The sequence below is a fragment of the Salmo salar genome, chromosome ssa10, assembly GCF_905237065.1.
Source record: "Salmo salar chromosome ssa10, Ssal_v3.1, whole genome shotgun sequence".
Classification (NCBI taxonomy): domain Eukaryota; kingdom Metazoa; phylum Chordata; class Actinopteri; order Salmoniformes; family Salmonidae; genus Salmo; species Salmo salar.
The window spans coordinates 74,413,092-74,435,886 of NC_059451.1; the positions used below are offsets into that span (position 1 = coordinate 74,413,092).

Genomic DNA, 22,795 nt, shown 5'->3' on the forward strand with positions numbered 1-22,795 from the left:
CACCTGTATTTGGGGAGTTTATCCCATTCTTCTCTACAGAGCCTCTCAAGCTCTGTCAGGTTGGATGGGGAACGTCGCTGCACAGCTATTTTCAGGTCTCTCCAGAGATGTTCGATCAGGTTCAAATCAGGGCTCTGGCTGGGCCACTCAAGGACATTCAGAGACTTGTCCCAAAGCCACTCCTGCGTTGTCTTGGCTGTGTGCTTAAGGTCGTTGTCTGTTGGAAGGTGAACATTCGCCCAGTCTAAGGTCTTGAGCGCTCTGGAGCAGGTTTTCATCAAGGATCTCTCTGTACTTTTCTCTATTCATCTTTCCCTCGATCCTGACTAGTTTACCAGTCCCTGCCGCTGAAAAACATCCCCACAGCATGATGCTGCCACCGCCATGCTTCACTGTCACCTCCCTGACCAAGGCCTTTCTCGCCCGATTGCTCAGTTTGGCTGGGCGGCCATCTCTAGGAAGAGTCTTGGTTGTTCCAAACTTCTTCCATTTAAGAATGATGGAGGCCACTGTGTTCTTGGGGACCTTCAATGCTTCAGAAATGTTTTGGTACCCTTCCCCAGATCTGTGCCTCAACACAATCCTGTCTCGGAGCTCTACAGACAATTCCTTCGACCTCATGGCTTGGTTTTTGCTCTCACATGCACTGTCAACTGTGGGACCTTATATAGACAGGTGGACTGCAATCAAGTTATAGAAACATCTCAAGGATGATCAATGGAAACAGGATGCACCTGAGCTCAGTTTCGAGTCTCATAGTAAAGGGTCTGAATACTTATGTAAATAAGCTATTTCTGTTTTTATTTGTAATAAATGTGCAAACTGTTTTCGCTTTGTCGTTGTGGGGTATTGTGTGTAAATTGATATGGATTTCTTAATTTTTTATTCATTTTCGAATAAGGCTGTAACGTAACAAAATGTGGAGAAAGGGAAGGGGTCTGAATACTTTCCAAATGCACTGTATGTGTGAAGCTCTTGTCTGATGTTGTTTTGGCAGCCATATTTAGAGGGGCGGGGCATTCCTGTTTTAGTTTGTGTGGGTGTGAGTGTACTTGGGTATAGAGGCCCATAACTGTCTTACTCATTCCCATACATAATTCTTGCTTAGTAGAGAGCGAGACAGTGTGTGTGTTTGTGCATGTGCATGGGCCTCCGAGACATTCCGCGTCGATACCTCAACCCCAGCTCTCCTCTCCTCCCCAGTCGTATGAACAGCAGCCATGCACCGCGGCGAGTAACGCTTGCGGCCACAAATGATTGACGTGTGAGGCCCCACCAGTCATTCAAAGCACATTCTTGCGCAGATCTCATATCGCCAGAGGCCCGGGCGCTCCTCGTACGCTCCAAGGAAAATAAGCGGCGTGACATCAGGGCTTTGTTTCATTGCGGCGAGGGCACCTTCTGTTTGTGTTTAATATCGGCTTGGGAGAGGGCCGTCCAACTCACTGCCTGAACCCCAGAATAAGACGGCGCGGCGGTCCTCCGCTCCTCTGCGGTGGGTCTCGTGTGTCTGCCGCCCTCCTCCCGGACCTCAGAGCTCCCAGGAGGCCTAGCAGTTTATACTGAAGTGAAATGAGATCTCACAACACTGGGACCATGAGAGACTGGGGAGAGAGGAAGGAGATGGGTGGGGGGAGAGGAGAGTGGGGAGGGGAGGGGGGAGAGGAGAGATGATTGGAGAAGAGAGGATAGAAGAGAGAGGGAGAGAGAAGATAAAATGAAAGGAGAGTGGTGAAAGGGAGAGATTAGAGGAGAGGAGGAGGTAGGGAGGAGAGTGAGGCAGGCCAAGTTTTACTGAGCACAAGCCATGTCTGGGTGGTTTTCCTGCAGGATTGGGGCTTTGATATGTTGTCAAGTCCTCAGACGGAGGTTGACAGCGGTTTCAGGTCAGTGGTCAGAGCTTTGATTCAGACTGCTGGACCTCAGACAGAGACTCTGTGTTTCTCTTTGCTAGATTTTTTTTGTTTTAATATTTACCAAGTGTCTTGGACTGAATTGAGGTTGATTCTCAAGAGTTATTCTGTGAAGCGTAAGAAATATATATACATGTACTCTGACATTTAACTTTTAAGCGTTTCTCTGACTTAAAGTTTTGAGGAACACTCAAAACCTCAAACTGGATCCAATCGTTGATATGAATCAATACGCAAGCCCCTCTGTTGCAAACATCTGTTGAATGAATCAGGCGTCGTAGATAGACCGTCGCTGATTTGAATTAAATGTGCTTTCTCTGGAACCCAACCTTGATAAACAAACATATTCCTCCAACAATGTTCACAGTTATCTTTTTCATTCTAGCTTCAACCCGATCAACCAAAGACAAGTGCTCTGTGTTTTTTCTCAGAATTGTGTTTGTGTGTGTGTGTGTGTGTGTGTGTGTGTGTGGTTGGCTCTGACACACACATCACATTGTAGACAGGAGCTTTGCCAAGCAGGGATCAGAAAACGATACACTGAGTCATAAAAAGAGAGGAGGCGAGAAGTAAGTGTCCGACTAGCGGCTGGCTGCTGATGTTAATAACTTGTCGGTTTCCCTATTTCCTCCCTTTGTAGCAGCTGTACGCCGCCCAGCTGGCCAGCATGCAGATCTCGCCCGGAGCCAAAATGGCCTCGCTGCCGCAGCCTCAAAACTCCTCAGGCCCCCTCTCGCCCTCTGCCTTGAAGAGTAAGAAGAGAGCATCGAGTCCTGTCACTCACATTAAGGTGAGCTGTCCCTTTTATGCTTGACTTTGTGTGTTTGGTTTTGGACCTTGGTTATCTATGAATCACTGACTACAGAAATGATTCAAGTGAAAGGGAATGAACATGTATGCGCTCATACAGAGACACACAGACACACACTCATGGAGTCATTGGCACTGGCTGCTGTTTGGCATGGGCTCAGACCTCTTCACTGGAGCGAGCTCGAGAGCATACTCGTAATCTTGACTTGACGAGGCAATAATGGGAGCCATGTGTCTATGTGGGGTCGCTGCAACCAGCATTACAATAGACCAGAGTCAGAACTCACCGCAGCTATACAGTAGTACTCTGGCCTTGGAACTTCCACCCTTCCCTAACCCCTTTCCACTCTCGCTAACGCCCACACTGGCATCCTACCCGTCCCCCCAGCCTCCCAAATCACGTTCCTTCTCCTCTCCTCAAGACCGGTTTCAAAATTAAATCCATGTTTGTTAGCGTACCCTTCACCACACAAGAGACTCTTTTCCAGTTGTTGTCCCCTTCCAGGGATTTCTCACAAACTCAATGTGAGGTGATGTGGTCATGAACCTTTGATTAGGAAAGAGAGGATAAGACACCACAACAAAAGTCCCATTGTCTTTTTTCAACAGAACTGGATGATGAGATAGTTAAGGGACTTTTCAATTTGAGCGCTGGAGTATTGAACAGTACAGCCCTGTATTTTTGATCGAATTGATCAAATGTATTTATAAATAGCCACAACCTGAGAGGGGGGATAATTGAGTAAAGACCTGATCAAGTAGCAATCAGAGGTTGAAAGCATAGGTGTGTAGCCTTATTTTTCCCATCCTCTGAATAATGTGCTGTCCCAACACAGTGCCCTGGGGAACACCACAACAGGCTTAAAGCACTCTCGCACTCTAAAACACATTATACACCCTCTCCAACCAACAACCAAGTTTTTCACCAGGTCTTCACTTAAAACAGTTTGTCATAATACCTTCATAACACCGTCAAAATAATTGTGCTTCCCCATGTAACAGGTCCATGGTGTGTTTTCAGCCTTCGCTTACCCCTGTGCCCACTCTTTCTTCTGTCTTCCCCAGGAGGAAGGATCGACACAGCCCCTGAATCTCTCAGCCCGACCCAAGCCTGGCGAGCCCCACCACTCCCCATCCTCGCCGTCACACAGCCTGTACCCTGGCAACAAGAGCAGGCCCATCAGCATGGGGAAGAGGCGCATCCCCAGCCCTCTCTCCAACATGGGCAGGGGCTCACTGGGTGGGTGCAGTGAACACACACACACATGCATGCACACACACATCACATTAGGTACACATGTAAATGCACACAAACCCCTTCACACTGCACACAAACAGTCGTAGCATCCTCCGCCAGTTCAAGTCACCAGATTTCAACCCCAAAGGAGACCTTTTTTTTTTTTAACGAGAGTCCAAAGCCCTGTATTTAGCCCCCCCTGAAAGACCCAGTTAGCGGAAGCAGTGAAACCCAGCACACGTTATTTGGTTTCAAGAGACTTCCTCACGTCATTGTCTGCCCTGTTACATAAACCGTTACGCTCTACCCCTGCTATCTGTGATTAAGCCCAATCTAAAGCCTCTCATTACTGTGAAACTATTTTGCTAGCTCTTCTAGAGCCGCTTCACTCGTGTTTCCTTCCTATGTGCTATTTTTCGCCTTTTTTTGAATGGCCACCCGTTAGAAAAGGATCGCGACGGAAAGATTGCGCCCCACGTTATTGTTTAACCCCAAATAAACCCCCAGCCTCAACCACCTAGGCACATGTGTACATCTGAAAGAGTCGGATATGTAAAAGCGATATGGTAACAGCTCCACCTCACCTTCTGATAGTCTAGGCACAATTTTCACAATATTGCTCTCTACGCATGTCTCAAGATTAGGAGCTACGGTAGGTGTCCCTTTGGAATCAGAAGTTTTTCCTGTGAGTTCACGTACAGCAATGATTTCCGATTGGTCTCCTGCTCTGTCCGTCACAATCAGACCACTGACGGGACTCAATGCTTCCCGCCCACAGACATCCTGTCTAGCCTGAACTCCACGCCACTGTTTGGGGACCAGGATGCGGTGATGAACGCCATCCAGGAGGCGAGGAAGATGAGGGAGCAGATCCAGAGGGAACAGCTTCATCACCAGCAGCAAAGCCTTGAGGCCAAGCTCACGGCCCTGAGCGGCATGAGTTTCAGCAATGGCAGCAAGGTCAGAGTCACGACCCCGATAAAGACGCACGCACACACACAAGCACACACACTAGCTACTATCTAATTAGCACTATTAGCCTCACAATGTAGACAGAAGCCTGAACAATGTCTACTTGTCTTCTCACGTGTGCCACTGTAACGTCATTCTCAGATTGACACAGGGCAAGCCCAATTCTGTCATTCTGTCACTTTCTCCTCTCAATTCATGCATGTATTGCTTTTTTTGCTCTGGAACCCTGGCCAGTGCTCTTGAGATCCTCTCTTCTTTCATGTCCACATGGCCACCCAGAAGCCGACTGCTTTGAACAGCCAGCCGCTGGGCCGTGTGTGTCTGTGTGTGTGTGCGTGCGTGTGTGTGTGCCTGTGCATGTCTGAGTGTGTGTATGTGTGTGAAGCAGACGGGGGGGGGGTTGAGTCCAGCAGCACCTCTTGCCCCCCCCCCAATCCTACACCCACGGGGTCCCCCATGTTAAAAAATATCTTCAAAAATATCAATCAGGTCTGTCAATCATGGACAGGAGCAAGGGAAAATACATTTTGAGAAGAGGAAATGATCCTGCTGTCTTCCGAAGGGATTGATTGATCCCCATGTTGGCAGGGAGGAAGGAGGAAAGCAAAGATGAATCATGAATATTTCAGCGATGGATACTTTGAACCCCTTCTCCCACAGCCCCAACTAGGCCAAGCTTAATGTACATATTCAACTGGGATATCTGCTTTTGATTGGGAGTTGTTTGTTTTGCATTAAGTGGTTAAAAAAGGTCAAAGTGGTGAAAAACACTCTGCTATTTATCAGTGTTTTGAATGTGTTTTTTTTTTGTCGATGGACATGATCCTAATCGAAACGTCTAAATGTATCATTTATCTTAAAAGGTTCAATGCAGCCGTTTTTATGTTAATATCAAATCATTTCTGGGTGACAATTAAATACCTTACTGTGATTGTTTTCAATTAAAATGGTAATAAAAAAAACAAATGGCTTCTTAGAAATTCTCAAGCAAGAATTTAGCTATGACTGTCTGGGACTGGTCTGAGTGGGGAGGGGAAAACAGAATCTAGCTCTTATTGGCAGAGAGATTTGGAACTCTCTTTCTTATTGGTCTATTAATTATGGTATATAATTGGTCACCAGGCAGGCCAAAACTCCATCCCACCAAACAGCTCTTACACTAAATGTGCATTATCATCATTTTTACAATTTTACAGTATTATTCCAACCTCATAGTGTGGAAATATACAGTACCAGTCAACAGTTTGGACACACCTACTAATTCCAGGGTTTTTCTTTATTTTTACGATTTTCTACATTGGAGAATAATAGTGAAGACATCAAAACTATGAAATAACACAGATGGAATCATGTAGCAACCAAAAAAGTGTTAAACAAATCAAAATCTATTTTATATTTGAGATTCTTCAAAGTAGCCACCCTTTGATGACAGCTTTGCACACTCTTGGCATTCTCTCAACCAGCTTCATGAAGAATGCTTTTCCAACAGTTTTGAAGGAGTTAACACATATGCTGAACAATGTAGAACATAGTACAAATAAAGAAAAACCCTTGAATGAGTAGGTGTGTCCAAACTTTTGATTGATACTGTATGTAAAACACAGGATAATCACATTTTTGACTGTACTGGGCCTTTAAATTATCAAATGAAGCTTGGTTTATTGTGAACATCAGGATTTTAGGTGAGTTTCTTGTGCATTTCTCTGTTCCGCTCTCACATGTACCAACACTATATTTTCCGAATATATAAGAACAAACCGAAAGATGCAGCAATTTACTTTAGGGCTCCATACCTTCTAATAAAACGCTCATTTGGAATCCCTCAAAGTAATTGTTTCTGGTTCTAAAACATGGCAGGCCAGTGTTTGTAGTTCAGTGTTATTTGTTACCTAACAACAGTTCCTCGAGCATTCTTTTCTTAGCTTTAAAAGTATCATTTTTCTGTAAAAAGGGAGCATTTTTTTAGCCACTCATAGGATTATATCTGTCTTAGTCAATTCATGACTCACCTTCTCCATTCTGCAAAATTGTACCGCTGTACAATTAAATGGAGATGCTACACTCATGTATTTCCGTCTGAGCGTCATGCTTTCTTGAAAAGCATTTTCTAGCAATATTTGTTGCTATTTTGGGGACATTTTAGAGACATTCTTTAGATGGGCATTAGACAGTCTGAAACTACTGAAGCACATGATCCACCTCTGACCTCAGCTATAAGGGATTGAGTTGAGGTATCCACATGGATGAATGGCTTCTTATGCCACACCGTGGATTGGAGAGAGTGTGTGGCGTAACTTTATATGAAGCTATGCGGATGGTGTCTGTGTCTGTGTGTCTGTATGCATGCATGTGCTGGCCTTCTCCTCAGTCATCCTTCAAGTTTTACCACAGTTCCAACTTCGCTATACATTCTACTACGGAAAGTGATCCAAGACTCGTTCTGTTGCTGTTTGTCTTTGTCTCCAGTTCTGTGTCCTGGCACTGTAATGTCATTATAGCTCCCCTTGTTCACAGACGCTATAGCGCCATCCAGCAAGTGGCCTTGTGGAGTATCGCGTTACGCTTATGCTGCTTCCAACAGGGCCCGTGGCTGCCAAGCAAGCACACTGAAATAGCACTGTTTAAGTGGGTGGGTGTCGTTTGTGTGAGAGAGAGACTGTGTGTGTGTGTGTGTGTGTGTGTGTGTGTGTGTGTGTGTGTGTGTGTGTGTGTGTGTGTGTGTGTGTGTGTGTGTGTGTGTGTGAGAGAGAGAGACTGTGTGTGTGTGTGAGACTGTGTGTTACACTGTGTGTGTTACACTGTGTGGTGTGTGTGTGTGTGTGTGTGTGTGGTGTGTGTGAGTGAGAGAGAGAGAGACTGTGTTTGTGTGAGACTGTGTGTGTTACATTGTGTGTGTGTGTGTGGTGTGTGTGAGTGAGAGAGAAAGAGACTGTGTGTGTTACACTGTGTGTGAGAGAGAGACTGTGTGTGTGTGAGAGAGAGACTGTGTGTGTGTGTGAGAGAGAGACTGTGTGTGAGAGAGAGCTGGTGTGTGTGTGTGTGTGTGTGTGTGTGTGTGTGTGTGTGTGTGTGTGTGTGTGTGTGTGTGTGTGTGTGTGTGTGTGTGTGTGTGTGTGTGTGTGTGTGTGTGTGTGTGTGGAGTAAGTTCAGGACAGTTTTGAGCAAGCGAGCTGCCCTTGCATAGAGCGTTAATGCGTCTTACTCAGGAGAGGACTAGTGCTTTATTTGAATGTCCCTGTCACTAAGCCCACTTAACTCTGTCGGTAGTTGACATCAGCTGTCGGGACTACTCAACTACGTCACACCAGCTCTTTTGTGTGCCACACTGCAGGGAAAGGAGGGAAGGTTGAGGAGAACACTAGAATGTGGATGCCTTGAGTCAAGTCAGGCCAGTCACCACAAAGCCGTCTCTTTTGCCTGTCGTGCTATTCACAGGGTGTTATGGCGCGCGTTGCCATTGGTAGGATGCGTGTAATCGTTTTTTTGAGCTAAGTCATGTATACTTTTGCTTTAGCGTTGATGTTCAAATTCAAGGCCTATAAATGCAGTGCCCTCCGTAATTATTTGGACAGTGACATGTTTTTAGTTGTTTTTTTGCCTCTGTACTCCAGCACTTTGGATTTGCAATGATACAATGACTATGAGGTTAAAGTGCATTTCTATTAGACACAAAATAATCTGAAAAATAACCAGAACAAACAGGAAATGCATCCAACGAGTTTGTAGAGTCACAAGATTGATGTAGTCATTGCGTGCTAGGAATATGGGACCAAATACTACACGTTTGACTACTTTAATACACATATAAGTGAATTTGTCCCAATACTTTTCTTTGGGGAGGGGGGGAGCTTATGTACAAAAAGTGCTGTAATTTCTAAACGGTTCTTCCGATATGGATGAAAATACCCTCAATTTAAAGCTGCCAGTTTGCATTTTAACCCCATAGTCATTGTATCATTTCAAATCCAAAGTGCTGGAGTACAGAGCTAAAACAACAACAAAATTGTCACTCCAAATAATTATGGAGGCCACTGTATTTATACAACACTATGTGTACTCTTTTTTAAATAGGGTGGGCGTGAGCTCCTTCAGTTTCAGTGGGCTACAGGACAAGGCGTCTGTATTGAGAGATGACAGGCAGAGTGAAGGACGGAGGGAGAAGGGAGAGGAGGACTAGGAGAGAGGGAGGGGTATGTCACTGCTCCTTCAGTTTCAGTGGGCTACAGGACAAGGAGTCTGTATTGAGAGATGACAGGCAGAGTGAAGGACGGAGGGAGAAGGGAGAGGAGGACTAGGAGAGAGGGAGGGGTATGTCACTGCTCCTTCAGTTTCAGTGGGCTACAGGACAAGGCGTCTGTATTGAGAGATGACAGGCAGAGTGAAGGACGGAGGGAGAAGGGAGAGGAGGACTAGGAGAGAGGGGGGGGTATGTCACTGCTCCTTCAGTTTCAGTGGGCAACAGGACAAGGCGTCTGTATTGAGAGATGACAGGCAGAGTGAAGGACGGAGGGAGAAGGGAGAGGAGGACTAGGAGAGAGGGAGGGGTATGTCACTGCTCCTTCAGTTTCAGTGGGCAACAGGACAAGGCGTCTCTATTGAGAGATGACAGGCAGAGTGAGGGAGGAGGGCAGTGAGGAGGGCGAGAAGGAGGAGTGAGGGATTTCACTGCTCCTGGAGGAGGCAGTTAACATTTGTGGGTCGGTTAGAGCAGGGTTTGCCTGTATGTGTCGCCGCGGTAATGAGCTCAACACGACGCTGATAAAACTGCTCGGCCGGACCGGTGTTTATAGGGCTGCCATAGCAACCCGTTCAAACATGTGCCCAGGAGAGCCTAGCCAATAGAGGAGCTCTGTGTGTCTTTTTAACTCGAGATAGATCGAGTTGAATGTTGGACAAGCCTCAGTCCCGTAAAGTAACAAAAGTATATTTTTAAAACTTTATTTTATGGCTTTGAACAATGTAGCTAATGTCGATTATTCGTCATTGTTGTCATTTACGAGCGACCACATTGGACTTCTGACTGTAGGCTTGCTGCCATACTAAGTACGGGTGCAGATTAAGTCCCAAATGACTTTTGGGTGAGTCCTGATTAGATCTTGAGTTAGTCCTGTAGACTGTTACCAAGTGTTCTGTGAGTCTTGGAATTGAAATTGGCTCCTTCAGTTTCTCTGCATGCAGAGACTAGCTCTTAAAAAATCTTTACAAGTCATTGTCTCTTTATTGTCTGTATTCATCTCCTGTAGGTCTTTAGGGTGATGCTCTCCCCTCTGACTGTAAATCCCCTGTTGAAGGTTATTTGGCAAAAATATCCTGGTAGTGGGTAAAGTTCATGATGATGTTAAGGGCCCCGAGGCCTGTAGAATCAAAAACAGCCACATAACATCAAAGATCCACCGTCATATTTTACAGTAGGTATGGGGTTATTTTCTTCTTATGCGTCCTGATTTCGACACTAAACCCACAACTGGTGTGCGTGGTCAAGGAACTCTATTTCAAATCAAATTTTATTTGTCACATGCGCCGAATACAGGGTAGGTAGACCTTACCGTGAAATGCTTACTTACGAGCCCTTAACCAACAATGCAGAGTTTTTTTTTAAAGTAAGTCAGAAAAATTTGCTAAACTAAAGGAAAAATAGTAACACAATAAAATAACAATGACTTGGCTATATACAAGGGGTACCGGTACCGAGTCAATGTGCAGGGGTACAGGTTATTCAAAGTAATTCAGTTACTATGTACATGTAGGTAGAGGTAAAGTGACTATGCATCGATAATAAACAGAGAGTAGCAGCAGTGTGTGTGTGTGTGTGTGTGTGTGTGTGTGTGTGTGTGTGTGTGTGTGTGTGTGTGTGTGTGTGTGTGTGTGTGTGTGTGTGTGTGTGTGTGTGTGTGTGTGTGTGTGTGTGGCGTCAATATGCATGTGTGCGTGTGCTTTGTGTGTGCTTCCATGTGTGTTGCGGTGTCGGTGTAGTATGTGTGAGTGTGTGGTTAGAGTCCAGTGAGTGTACATCGTGCCTGTGAAAGAGAGTCGGGGCAAAAAATACAAAATAAATAATAATACAATAAGGGGATCCTAGACTTGGCGCTCCGGTACCGCTTGCCGTGGGGTAGCAGAGGGAACAGTCTATGACCTGGGTGGCTGGAGTCTTTGACAATTTTTAGGGCTTTCCTCTGACACCGCCTGGTATTGAGGTCCTGGATGCCAGGATGCTCGGCTCCAGTGACGTACTGGGCCGTACTCACTACCCCCCGTAGCGCCTTGCAGTCGGATGCCCGAGCAGTTGCCATACCAAGCAGTGATGCAACCAGTCAAGATGCTCTCATTGGTGCAGCTGTGGAACTTTTTAATGATCTGAGGTCCCATGCCAAATCTTTTCAGCCTCCTGAGGGGGAACAGACATTGTCGGGCCCTCTTCACGACTGTGTTGGTGTGTTTGGACCGTGATAGGTCCTTAGTGATGTGGACAGCAAGGAACTTGGAAGCTCTCAACCCGCTCCACTACAGCCCTGTTGATGTGGATTTCCATGTCATCTGACCATAGCACTAGTTTCAATCCAAGTGCCAATGCCGTTTAACAAACTCCAGGAAGACAGAGCTTTTTGGCCATGCACACCAGTGGTGGGTTTGGCATTTAAATGACAGCGCATAAACAGATAGCTAAGTACCCCATTCCTACTGTAAAATATGGGGGTGGATCATTGATGTTATTGGGCTGTTTTGGTCCTGGGGCCCTTGTCAACGGCATCATGAACTTGACCAAGTACCAGGACATTTTAGCCAAAAAAAACCTGGTTGCCTCTACCTGATACTTGGCCGCAAGTGGATCATTAACCCGAAGCACACATTAAAATCCACAAAGAAATCGTTAATTGACCACAAAATCTCCGGAATTTAAATCCCATTGAAAACCTGTGGTTTGAATTGAAGGAGGCAGTCCATACGCCCAGACGAAGGATGTCAAGGATCTGGAAATATTCTGTATGGAGGAATGGTCTATAAAACATTTGAGAAAAATGCTCAGTGCCATTATGAAAACAGGGGTGTCAAAATCTCTTTCTATGAGCAATTGTATTAGTACAAAATAATATGTTTTTGATCATGCAATATAGCTCAGTATTTGAATTATTTATTTTATACAGTAATTTTTCCTCATCTTTATCAAGGGTGCCAATAATTTCAGACTCCACTGTGTGTGTGTGTGTGTGTGTGTGTGTGTGTGTGTGTGTGTGTGTGTGTGTGTGTTTTATATATAAAATAAAAAAAAGACCCCAAGTTCCACCAGCGCTTCTAGCTGCTACCGCGGCATGACTGTACCCAGCAGCCATTCCCTCCGTCAAACGAAATGCGTCTGTCACCAGAAAACGGGGAAGAGGAGGAGAAGAGGTGGAAGAAGGAGTGGATGCGTGGTGACTGTGGAGGCCTTTGTTTTCCACCACAGTTTGGGAGCGTGGCAGACTCATTTGACGGAGCGGTGCGGAAGGGTGGACAGTGCAGGATAATCAGAGACTCAGTAGGCAGGATGGGCGGGGAGCATCGAGTTAGTTGCAGCTTACATGGTAGCGCTTCGCTGGATAGATCTGGTAAATGATCTTGTTCTGTGGCTGTAAATCATTTGGGGGGGGGGCATTCTCTGTCTTTCCCGCTCTCGCGTGCGCACGCTCTCTCTTCATTTTTCTTGTATTATTTGACTTCATTTATTCTCCTGTTCTCCTTTCTTCTTCTTTTCGATCCGGTCTTTTCTCAAATACCTCCTTCCTACCTCCCCTAAGCTGGAATGGCTGTCTTTAAACTCTTATCTCTCGCCAAAAGCAGTGTGTGAGAAAGTATGACTCGAGTTTGTTACACCATCATTAGCACAAACCTACTCATATAGACCGGCTCTAAGATCACAAAGAAGAACAAGAGCTTTGATCTGAAGACGGCCAAATTACAATGCAAACAGCTAGGCATCGAAGACTGAAACTTGTTTGCTGTGTATGTTTGCTAAATTGCTGAATTTCTTTGAAAATGTGTGTTCTGTGATGTGATGACTGTGTTATTCTCTCTGAGCTCGTATATCAGAGCTTTACAGTCCGTTTAATTGGACTCTTAATAGCATTTTCACGCTATTAGGCAGACCCAAACTGTACTGTGCTGGCTTGGATATTTATTTTCACATTGTTCTTTCCAGCATGATTCCAACAACTATGATGCATGCGTAAACCAGGTCAGCTTCGTACAGCTCGGCTCGCTTGGCTCGGCTCCGTAGTGTGAATCAACCCTTATTGACCTTTGAACTCTGTGTGTTTTAGGAGCGGATGCACTTTGAGAGTTTGAGTCAGCACCTGGGCAACCTGGGAGAGGATGGAAAGATGGGCCACAGGGTCATTGACCTCACCAGACATGAGGATGTTGATGGTGAGTTTCGTCTTTCTTTTTTTTTTTTTCTTTCTTTCAAAATATCTCAATAATGTTTTCTTTCTTTCTTTCAAAATGTCTCAATAATATGTCCTTTCTTTGTTTCAAAAATGTCCAAAATATATTTTTCTCCCTTTATGTCCGTCTTCTGAAAGTTCTACATACACATCTCTTTCAGTTCTCCATACTTTTATGTAAGTGCATTCTGTACAGTACAGTATGTTCTAGTCCATGTTTATGACTATGTGTATGCTTGCCATCCGTGTTTATATTAATGTGTATAAAAATACATTGCCGTTGTATGGCTTGGCGCATAGTAGTAGGAGAACAGAGGAGAAGAGAAGAGAGAGGGTCAGACGGATATTTAACAGACAGGAAACGTTTGAGGCAAAAGTGGGCACATCCTGCTCAGGCTAAATGGATGCCAGTGACCTTTCGCTTGGGGCCCTTGGTTAGATAGTGCCACTTTTGGGGCCTCTTTCAACTGTGTTCCCTACTGTAGAGACACAGACAGAGAGATAGTCTGCTCTGCACACAGGTATTCACCAGACCTAAATATTTATTGTGTTCTTCTCGGATCGCCTCAGTAGTGGACACTTGAATGTCCAGGCACAAACCCCTGCCTTGCACCAATAGGCCCACTCTGTGATATTTACAGTTTTTTCAATCATTTTATGCCTCATGAGCTGAGTTCAATACCCCCATCACAACCCCTGAACTTTATAGCAAACCAAATGGCGGGGCTTCCGTTTAGTTTTTCAAATGAAGGACCTTTAATACGACACAATTGTTCAGTGGGCTTCTTACTGTACGTCGACGAGGAACAAGAAGCGGTATTCTAGATTGTCCCCCTCTTTCCAACCCACTAACACTGTTTGTGTCTCAGACAATTCCACCCTGCCGAAGTATGCAAACAGAAGCAAGGCAGTTAAAAAACGGAATTGGGTTTTTTATATTTTCTGGCCCAGATGCCCACCTGTTTTCTATAAACCCCCAGTGTTTACAGGTTACGGTGGATTGGGAAGCATTCATCATGCTGTGGTTTGAAATCAGAGCCGTAAACACGGGACCGTAAACAGAGATGTTATCTGGCTGATAATCAGAGCGTTGTTGATGGCGACCACAGCCAGGGGGTCCATCCCTATTTCTGCGGCCTCTTCTGTGTAGAGTAGACACAGACCCCCTCATTACTGTAAAACACAAGTGCACGCACACACACACACATACACTTTCAATTGTCCCCTCCCTCACTATCTGGAGGCTCTTAGACATACTGTGCAATGAATGTACTTTGTGGCTTAATAGGTTCTTACACGAACGAGTGAGTGATTGAGTAAGTCATGAAATGTCCCTCCCTTCCCACAGGTGTCGCCAGCACTACGGAAGCCCGGGTCTTCAGGGAGACCAGGGGCAGGAACAGTACTGAGCCCCACATCAAGAGGCCCATGAATGCCTTCATGGTGTGGGCCAAGGACGAGAGGAGGAAGATCCTGCAGACCTTCCCCGACATGCACAATTCCAACATCAGCAAGATCCTGGGTAAGATGGCAGAGCTGTGGTCGAGTGGTAATACTCCCTGGCATGTCGCATATAAAACTCCCCACCGGAGACCGGGGTTCAATCCCGGCGTCTGTCCCTCTCACTGTTTCTCCCACATGCCTGTTTGATTACCTTACTGTCTGAATGAAGTGTCAAAAATATATATAGGTTTTAAATATGCCCTCCGTATTCCGTGGCCTTTTTATGCTCATACATGATCTTTCAGTTGCAAAAATTAAGCGGATTGATCTACCACAGACCGCAATTGCCCTCAGACGAGCCATCAAACAAGCAAAGCGTCAATACAGGATTAAGATTGAATCCTACTACACCGGCTCTGATGCTCGTCGGATGTGGCAGGGCTTGAAAACTATTACGGACTACAAAGGGAAACCCAGACGCGAGTTGCCCAATGACGAGAGCCTACCAGATGAGCTAAATGCCTTTTATGCTTGCTTCGAGGCAAGCAACACTGAAGCGCATGCACGAGAGCACCAGCTGTTCTGGATGACTGTGCGATAACGCTCTCAGTAGCCGACGTGAACAAAAACAGGTCAACATTCTCAAGGCAGCTGGGCCAGACGGATTACCAGGACGTGTACTCAAAGCATGTGCGGACCAACTGTCAAGTGTCTTCACTGACATTTTCAACCTCTCCCTGACCGAGTCTGTAATACCTACATGTTTCAAGCAGACCACCATAGTCCCTGTGCCCAAGGAAGCGAAGGTAACCTGCCTAAATGATTACCGCCCCATGGCACTCACGTCGGTAGCCATGAAGTGCTTTGAAAGGCTGGTCATGGCTCACATCAACAGCATCCTCCCAGACACCCTCGATACTGCCCCAACAGATCCACAGATGACACAATCTCAATCGCACTCCACACTGCCCTTTTTCACCTGGACAAAAGGAACACCTATGTGAGAATGCTGTTCATTGACTACAGCTCAGCGTTCAACACCATAGTGCCCACGAAGCTCATCACTAAGCTAAGGACTCTGGGACTAAACACCTCCCTCTGCAACTGGATCCTGGACTTCCTGACGGGCCGCCCCCAGGTGGTAAAAGTAGGCAACAACACGTCTGCCATGCTGATCCTTAACACTGGGGCCCGTCAGAGGTGCATGCTTAGTCCCCTCCTGAATTGCCTGTTCACCCACGACTGCATGGCCAAACACGACCCCAACACCATCATTAAGTTTGCTGACGACACAACAGTGTTAGGCCTGATCACCGACAACGATGAGACGGCCTATAGGGAGGAGGTCAGAGAACTGGCAGTGTGGTGCCAGGACAACAACCTCTCCCTCAATGTGAACAAGACTAAGGAGCTGATCGTGGACTACAGGAAAAGGCGGGCCGAACAGGCCCCCATTAACATCGACGGGGCTGTAGTGGAGCGGGTCGAGAGTTTCAAGTTCCTTGGAATGAACTATCATGCTCCAAACATACCAAGGCAGTCGTGAAGAGGGCACGACAAAACCTTTTCCCCCTCAGGAGACTGAAAATATTTGGCATGGGTCCCCAGATCCTCAAAAGGTTCTACAGCTGCACCATCGAGAGCATCCTGACCAGTTGCATCACCGCCTGGTATGGCAACTGCTCGGCATCTGACCATAAGGCGCTACAGAGGGTAGTGCGTACGGCCCAATACATCACTGGGGCCAAGCTTCCTGCCATCCAGGACCTATATAATAGGCGCTGTCAAGCCCATAAAACTGTCAGAGACTCCAGTCACGGACTGGAGTCTCTGCTACCGCACGGCAAGCGGAACCGGAGCGCCAAGTCTAGGACCAAAAGGCTCCTCAACAGCTTCTACCTGCAAGCCATAAGACTGCTGAACAATTCATAAAATCGCGACCAGACAATTTACATTGACACCCCTCCCCCCTCCCTTTTGTACACTCGCTGTTTGTTTGTTACCTATGCATATCAAATCAAATCAAATTTAATTATATAGCCCTTCTTACATCAGCTGATATCTCAAAGTGCTGTACAGAAACCCAGCCTAAAACCCCAAACAGCAAGCAATGCAGGTGTAGAAGCACGGTGGCTAGGAAAAACTCCCTAGAAAGGCCAAAACCTAGGAAGAAACCTAGAGAGGAACCAGGCTATGAGGGGTGGCCAGTCCTCTTCTGGCTGTGCCGGGTGGAGATTATAACAGCACATGGCCTAGATGTTCAAATGTTTATAAATGACCAGCATTGTCAAATAATGATAATCGTAGTAGTTGTCGAGGGTGCAACAAGTCAGTAACACAAGAGTAAGTGTCAGTTGGCTTTTTCATAGCCGATCTTTGAGAGTATCTCTACCGCTCCTGCTGTCTCTAGAGAGTTGAAAACAGCAGGTCTGGGACAGGTAGCACATCCGGTGAATAGGTCAGGGTTCCAGCAGGTCTGGGACAACAGGTCTGGGACAGGTAGCACGTCCGGTGAACAGGTCAGGGTTCTATAGCTGCAGGCAGAACAGTTGGAACTGGTGCAGCAGCACGGCCAGGTGAACTGGGGACAGCAAGGTGTCATCAAGCCAGGTAGTCCTGAGGCATGGTCCTAGGGCTCAGGTCCTCCGAGAGAGAGAAAGAAAGAAAGAGAAAGAGAGAATTAGAGAGAATTAGAGAGAGCATATTTAAATTCACACAGGACACCGGAAAAGACAAGAGAAATACTCCAGATGTGACAGACTGACCCTAGCCCCCCGACACATAAACTACTGCAGCATAAATACTGGAGGCTGAGACAGGAGGGGTCAGGAGACACTGTGGCCCCATCCGATGAAACCCCCGGACAGGGCCAAACAGGTAGGATATAACCCCACCCACTTTGCCAAAGCACAGCCTCCACACCACTGGAGGGATATCTCCAACCACCAACATACCATCCCAGGACAAGGCCTAGTATAGCCCACAAAGATCTCCGCCACGGCACAGCCCAAGGGGGGGCGCCAACCCAGACAGGAAGACCACGTCAGTGACTCAAACCACTCAAGTGACGCACCCCTCCCAGGGACGGCATGGAAGGACACCAGTAAGCCAGTGACTCAGCCCCCGTAATAGGGGTAGAGGCAAAGAATCCCAGTGGAAAGAGGGGAAACAGAGACAGCAAGGGCGGTTCGTTGCTCTAGCCTTTCCGTTCACCTTCACACCCCTGGGCCAGACTACACTTAATCATAGTCACTTCACCCTCACCTACATGTACAGATTACCTCAACTAGCCCGTACCCCCGCACACTGACTCGGTACTGGTGCCCCCTGTATATAGCCTCGTTATTGTTATTCTTATTGTGTTACTTTTATAATTACTTTTTATTTTCGTCTGCTTGGTAAATATTTTCTTCTTCTTGAACTGCATTGTTGGTTAAGGGCTTGTAGGTAAGCATTTCACTGTAAGGTCTACACTTGTTATATTCGGCGCAAGTGACAAATAAAAATTGATTTGATCTAGCGGTTTTCAGTGTGAAAACATTTCAAATCTTTCCAGAAGGCCTTGTGAACAAGTGATAGTGGATGTACAGTTAACAAATACTCAGGCTGCGTCCCAATGGTTCACTTCCCTTCATGGATTTGGAAGGAAATGATTGGTATAAGATATATGGTAGAAACTCCCTCAGTCTAGCCATGACTGTAATCCCAATTCAATGCTTTTACATAGTAGTGAACGAGTACACACTTCCGGAGAAAGGAGAGATTATTTGAACTTAATCTCAGTGTATGTGGCCTGATTTAGGAAGAGGGCGGTCAGCTCTAGGAAGAGTCTTGGTGGTTCCAAACTTCAACCGTTTAAGAATGATGGAGGCCACTGTGTTTTTGGGGACATTCAATGCTGCAGAAATGTTTTGGTACCCTTCCCCAGATCTGTGCCTCGACACAATCCTGTCTCGGAGCTCTACAGAGAATTCCTTCGAATTCTTGGTTTTTGCTCCGACATGCACTGTCAACTGTGGGACCTTATAGAGACAGGTGTGTGTCTTTCCAAATCATGTCCAGTCAGTTGAATTTACCGCAGGTGGACTCAAATCAAGTTGTAGAAACATCTCAAGGATGATCAATGGAAACGGGATGCACCTGAGATCAATTTTGAGCCTCATAGCAAAGGGTCTGAATACTTATGTAAATAAGGTATTTCTGTTTTTCAAATCCTGAGCTATATTATATGATCAAAAACCCGTTATTCACCTCGTCATTATGGGGTATTGTGTGTAGGTTGCTGAGGATAATTTTTTTTAAATTCCATTTAGAATAAGGCTTTAACGTAACAAAATGTGGAAAAAGTCAAGGGGTCTGAATACTTATCCGAAGGCACAGTAGATAATGTCTTAAGAGGGTGTGTGCCTCTTTTAAAACAACACTGCCGTATGAAACAGAAACTAACTGTGCTACCCCCCCATGTCCACCTAAACGTTCAATGATGTATTCAAAATATTGTATATCGGTCAACTACCAATCGATCAATCTGATCTTATTTAATCATTCATATTAGAATAAGGTTTTTATAGAACTCACACACACCTATAGAACTCTCTCTCTCTCTCTCTCTCTCTCTCTCTACACACACACACACACATCCTCTGCTGTGAGACTCTGACTGGGGTGATGGATATGTGCAGTGAAAAGTGCTTCTTGTGTTGATACTAGCATTCATAGTAGTATTCACACCCCTTGTCTTTTTCCACATTTTGTTGTGTTATAGCCAGAATTAAAAAAAATAATAATAATTGATTTCTTGTCACTGGCCTACACGCAATACCCCATAATGTCAAAGGGGAATTATGTTTTTAGATTTTTTATTTTACAAATGAATGAAAAATGAAAAGCTGTAATGTATTGAGTCAATCAGTATTCAACCCCTTTGTTATGACAAGCTTAAATAAGTTCAGGAGTAGAAATGTGCTTAACAAGTCACATAAGTTGCGTGGACTCACTCTGTGTGCAATAATAATGTTTTAGCTGTTCTCCAAATATCATTTTAGAGTTTTAAAATGTTAATTATTAAAGTAAGGTAAAGAAACAGACAACACTTTGTTTTAAGTTAAAGCAGTATGCCTTTAATAAATATTGATTACAATCAAACCTTCCGTTTGCCTTATAATACTTGTTTATCTGCGTTTCATTATTTAATTTCTTGCGGGGCTTGATGTGGATATTTCAGTTAATCACTGGACAGCAATATTTCCTTTGTTGGTAGCTTTTTAAATCAAAAAGTAAAATCACTCCTTGAGCATATTTTACTGTATGTTCACGAGATTCGATTCTCCCTGCAACTTCACCAGACGACCACTGTGTCCACTGCTCTGTGACCCGAACATCAGATTTCGTGGTAATTTGATCAGACTGCTATCCGTGGTGCTTGAATATAAGATATTGCTTGGAAAGGGCTCGAATGTCTTCCGCGGCTCCCTCAACACTTAATTTTTTTTGTGTGTGGAAAAAATGTCCCTTCCAGTGATAAAGGTCGCCGACCCATGCACTAGGCCAAAATGTTTGGCTTTTGAGCAAACGGTGTCAAATGATTTTACTCGTTAAATGAATTGAGGCAAACTAAACGCTGTATTAAAGAAATACAATCTTTGCACTTGCTCATCCGTCGTATATATAGACCATTGTTCAACATCACTGAAGTTATCATTCTAAAGCAGGATTATTCAACTCTTACCCTATGAGATCCGGAGCCTGCTGGTTTTCTGTTCTACCTGATAATTAATTGTACCCACCTGGTGTCCCAGGTCTAAATTTGTCCCTGATTAGGAGGGCAACGATGAAAAAATACAGTGGAACTGGCTTCGAGGTCCAGAGTTGAGTTTGAGGGTTCCAAAGCATTGGATAGCTCAAACCTCATCACTCAAAGTTGGAGTCATATTTAAAGGGTCAGAGGTCATCTATCACTTCCACCTATCCGACAGAGACAGAACATTCCGGATATTTACCTAGTTAGCGGTTTGTTTGTGATGACACCAGGGAAATGCCAGACCTGAGAGGCAATCAGGAGACGATGGAGTGTGTGCTGCCCAAACACAATAACACAGCTGGAGACGAGGGACACGATGCGGCCGCTTTAGTCTGTAAAAAAAAAAGTGTCCTCACTGTTTCCTTAGTTTAAAAAGAAGGGAGTCTCGATAAACGTCAGTAAACAGAGTCCTCGCTTGCGCCCCAGTTGGCACCCTTTTTCCTAAATAGGTCACTACTTTTGACCAGAGCCCAGGACAAAGCAGTGCACTAAATAGGGAATAGGGTGTCAGTTGGGACACAAGTCCTGGATTCCTCTCTGTGTGTGTCCGAGCTGTGGTGTGTGTGTATAATGGGTTGTCAGAAAGCCACGCAGATGTGCTCCATTCCTGCGGTAACGGCCCTGTCCACTTGTTCCGTCGTTGGGTGCTTATAGGAGAGACATGATGAGAACCCACTGTATCAGGGATCCTAAAGTGTGACGGATTCCTGTTTTCAAGCACCCTTCAACAATGTAGATGCATCAGTAGTCTCTCTCTTATTACAAGTTCCTACTTGAAGAGATTTCCTGCTATGATAGAAGTAAGACGGCATACATTTTGTACAGTGGAAGTGCTGACACGTACGGTTCAATGGCTAATTGAACCACATTATAAGATAGGGGTGGGAATTACCAGGGACCTCACAATTAAATATTATCATGATTCTATATTATCACGATCTGTATTGCGATTCTCATGATTCTATATGTATTGCGATTCGAAACTGTGATTTTATTGCGATTTGATGTTCCAAACATATTGCTCACAATATGTCTGCTGCAGAGGGACGAGAGAGAGCTGGAGAAAATTTGTTTTGATCAGTCAGGGAACTAAATGTGGAGAACAAATTTTGTCTCACTATTTAAAAAGAAAATGAAAGAACAAGCTATAGGATGAAAAATACCAGAGTTTTGGTGCGGGTACAGCTGACTAACGCTAGTTTAAAAAGAAATCTATATAGTCAAATATCGATATAATATTGTCCAAAAATTACATTGCAATATGTAACTGTATCGATCCCACTATTTATTATTAGAAGAACATAAACAAGCAATTTACAGAACGTTGTAATCCACTAAACTGTGAAAAGATTTCTAGTTACAGGACTATACTTGACAAAACTTTGACTCCTATACACTCTTTGAACACCAACTCTAATACTCTCTACGAACACCAACTCCAATGCTCTCTACGAACACCAACTCCAATGCTCTCTACGAACACCAACTCCAATACTCTCTACGAACACCAACTCCAATACTCTCTACGAACACCAACTCCAATACTCTCTACGAACACCAACTCCAATACTCTCTACGAACACCAACTCCAATACTCTCTACGAACACCAACTCCAATACTCTCGACGAACACCAACTCCAATACTCTCGACGAACACCAACTCCAATACTCTCTATGAACACCAACTCCAATACTCTCTACGAACACCAACTTCAATACTCTCTACGAACACCAACTCCAATACTCTCTACGAACACCAACTTCAATACTCTCTACGAACACCAACTCCAATACTCTCTACGAACACCAACTTCAATACTCTCTACGAACACCAACTCCAATACTTTCTACGAACACCAACTTCAATACTCTCTACGAACACCAACTCCAATACTTTCGACGAACACCAACTCCAATACTCTCTACGAACACCAACTTCAATACTCTCTACGAACACCAACTCCAATACTCTCTACGAACACCAACTGCAATACTCTCTACGAACACCAACTTCAATACTCTCTACGAACACCAACTCCAATACTTTCGACGAACACCAACTCCAATACTCTCTACGAACACCAATACCGTAATAGTGCCCTTCAGTGTGTGTGTCTGTGCGCGTGCGCACGTGTGTGTGCGCGCACCTGTGTGTGTGTGTGCGTGTGCGCACGTGTGTGTGTGTGTCCTTACGCTGTAGTT

At 45.2% G+C, this 22,795-nt stretch overlaps 1 protein-coding gene across 7 annotated transcripts in view; it reads left to right on the top strand.

Annotated features, from left to right (window-relative positions):
* The window catches only part of LOC106561060 (transcription factor SOX-6), a 146,934-nt gene that overhangs the window by 118,554 nt on the left and 5,585 nt on the right, over positions 1 to 22,795 (top strand). For all 7 annotated transcript variants that reach the window (XM_014124667.2, XM_045688091.1, XM_045688092.1 and 4 more), the window contains 5 exons: positions 2,554 to 2,703; positions 3,789 to 3,963; positions 4,739 to 4,920; positions 13,227 to 13,332; positions 14,698 to 14,871. In XM_014124667.2, the coding sequence (XP_013980142.2) occupies positions 2,554 to 2,703; positions 3,789 to 3,963; positions 4,739 to 4,920; positions 13,227 to 13,332; positions 14,698 to 14,871 (787 nt within the window). The remainder of the gene's footprint in view (positions 1 to 2,553; positions 2,704 to 3,788; positions 3,964 to 4,738; positions 4,921 to 13,226; positions 13,333 to 14,697; positions 14,872 to 22,795) is intronic.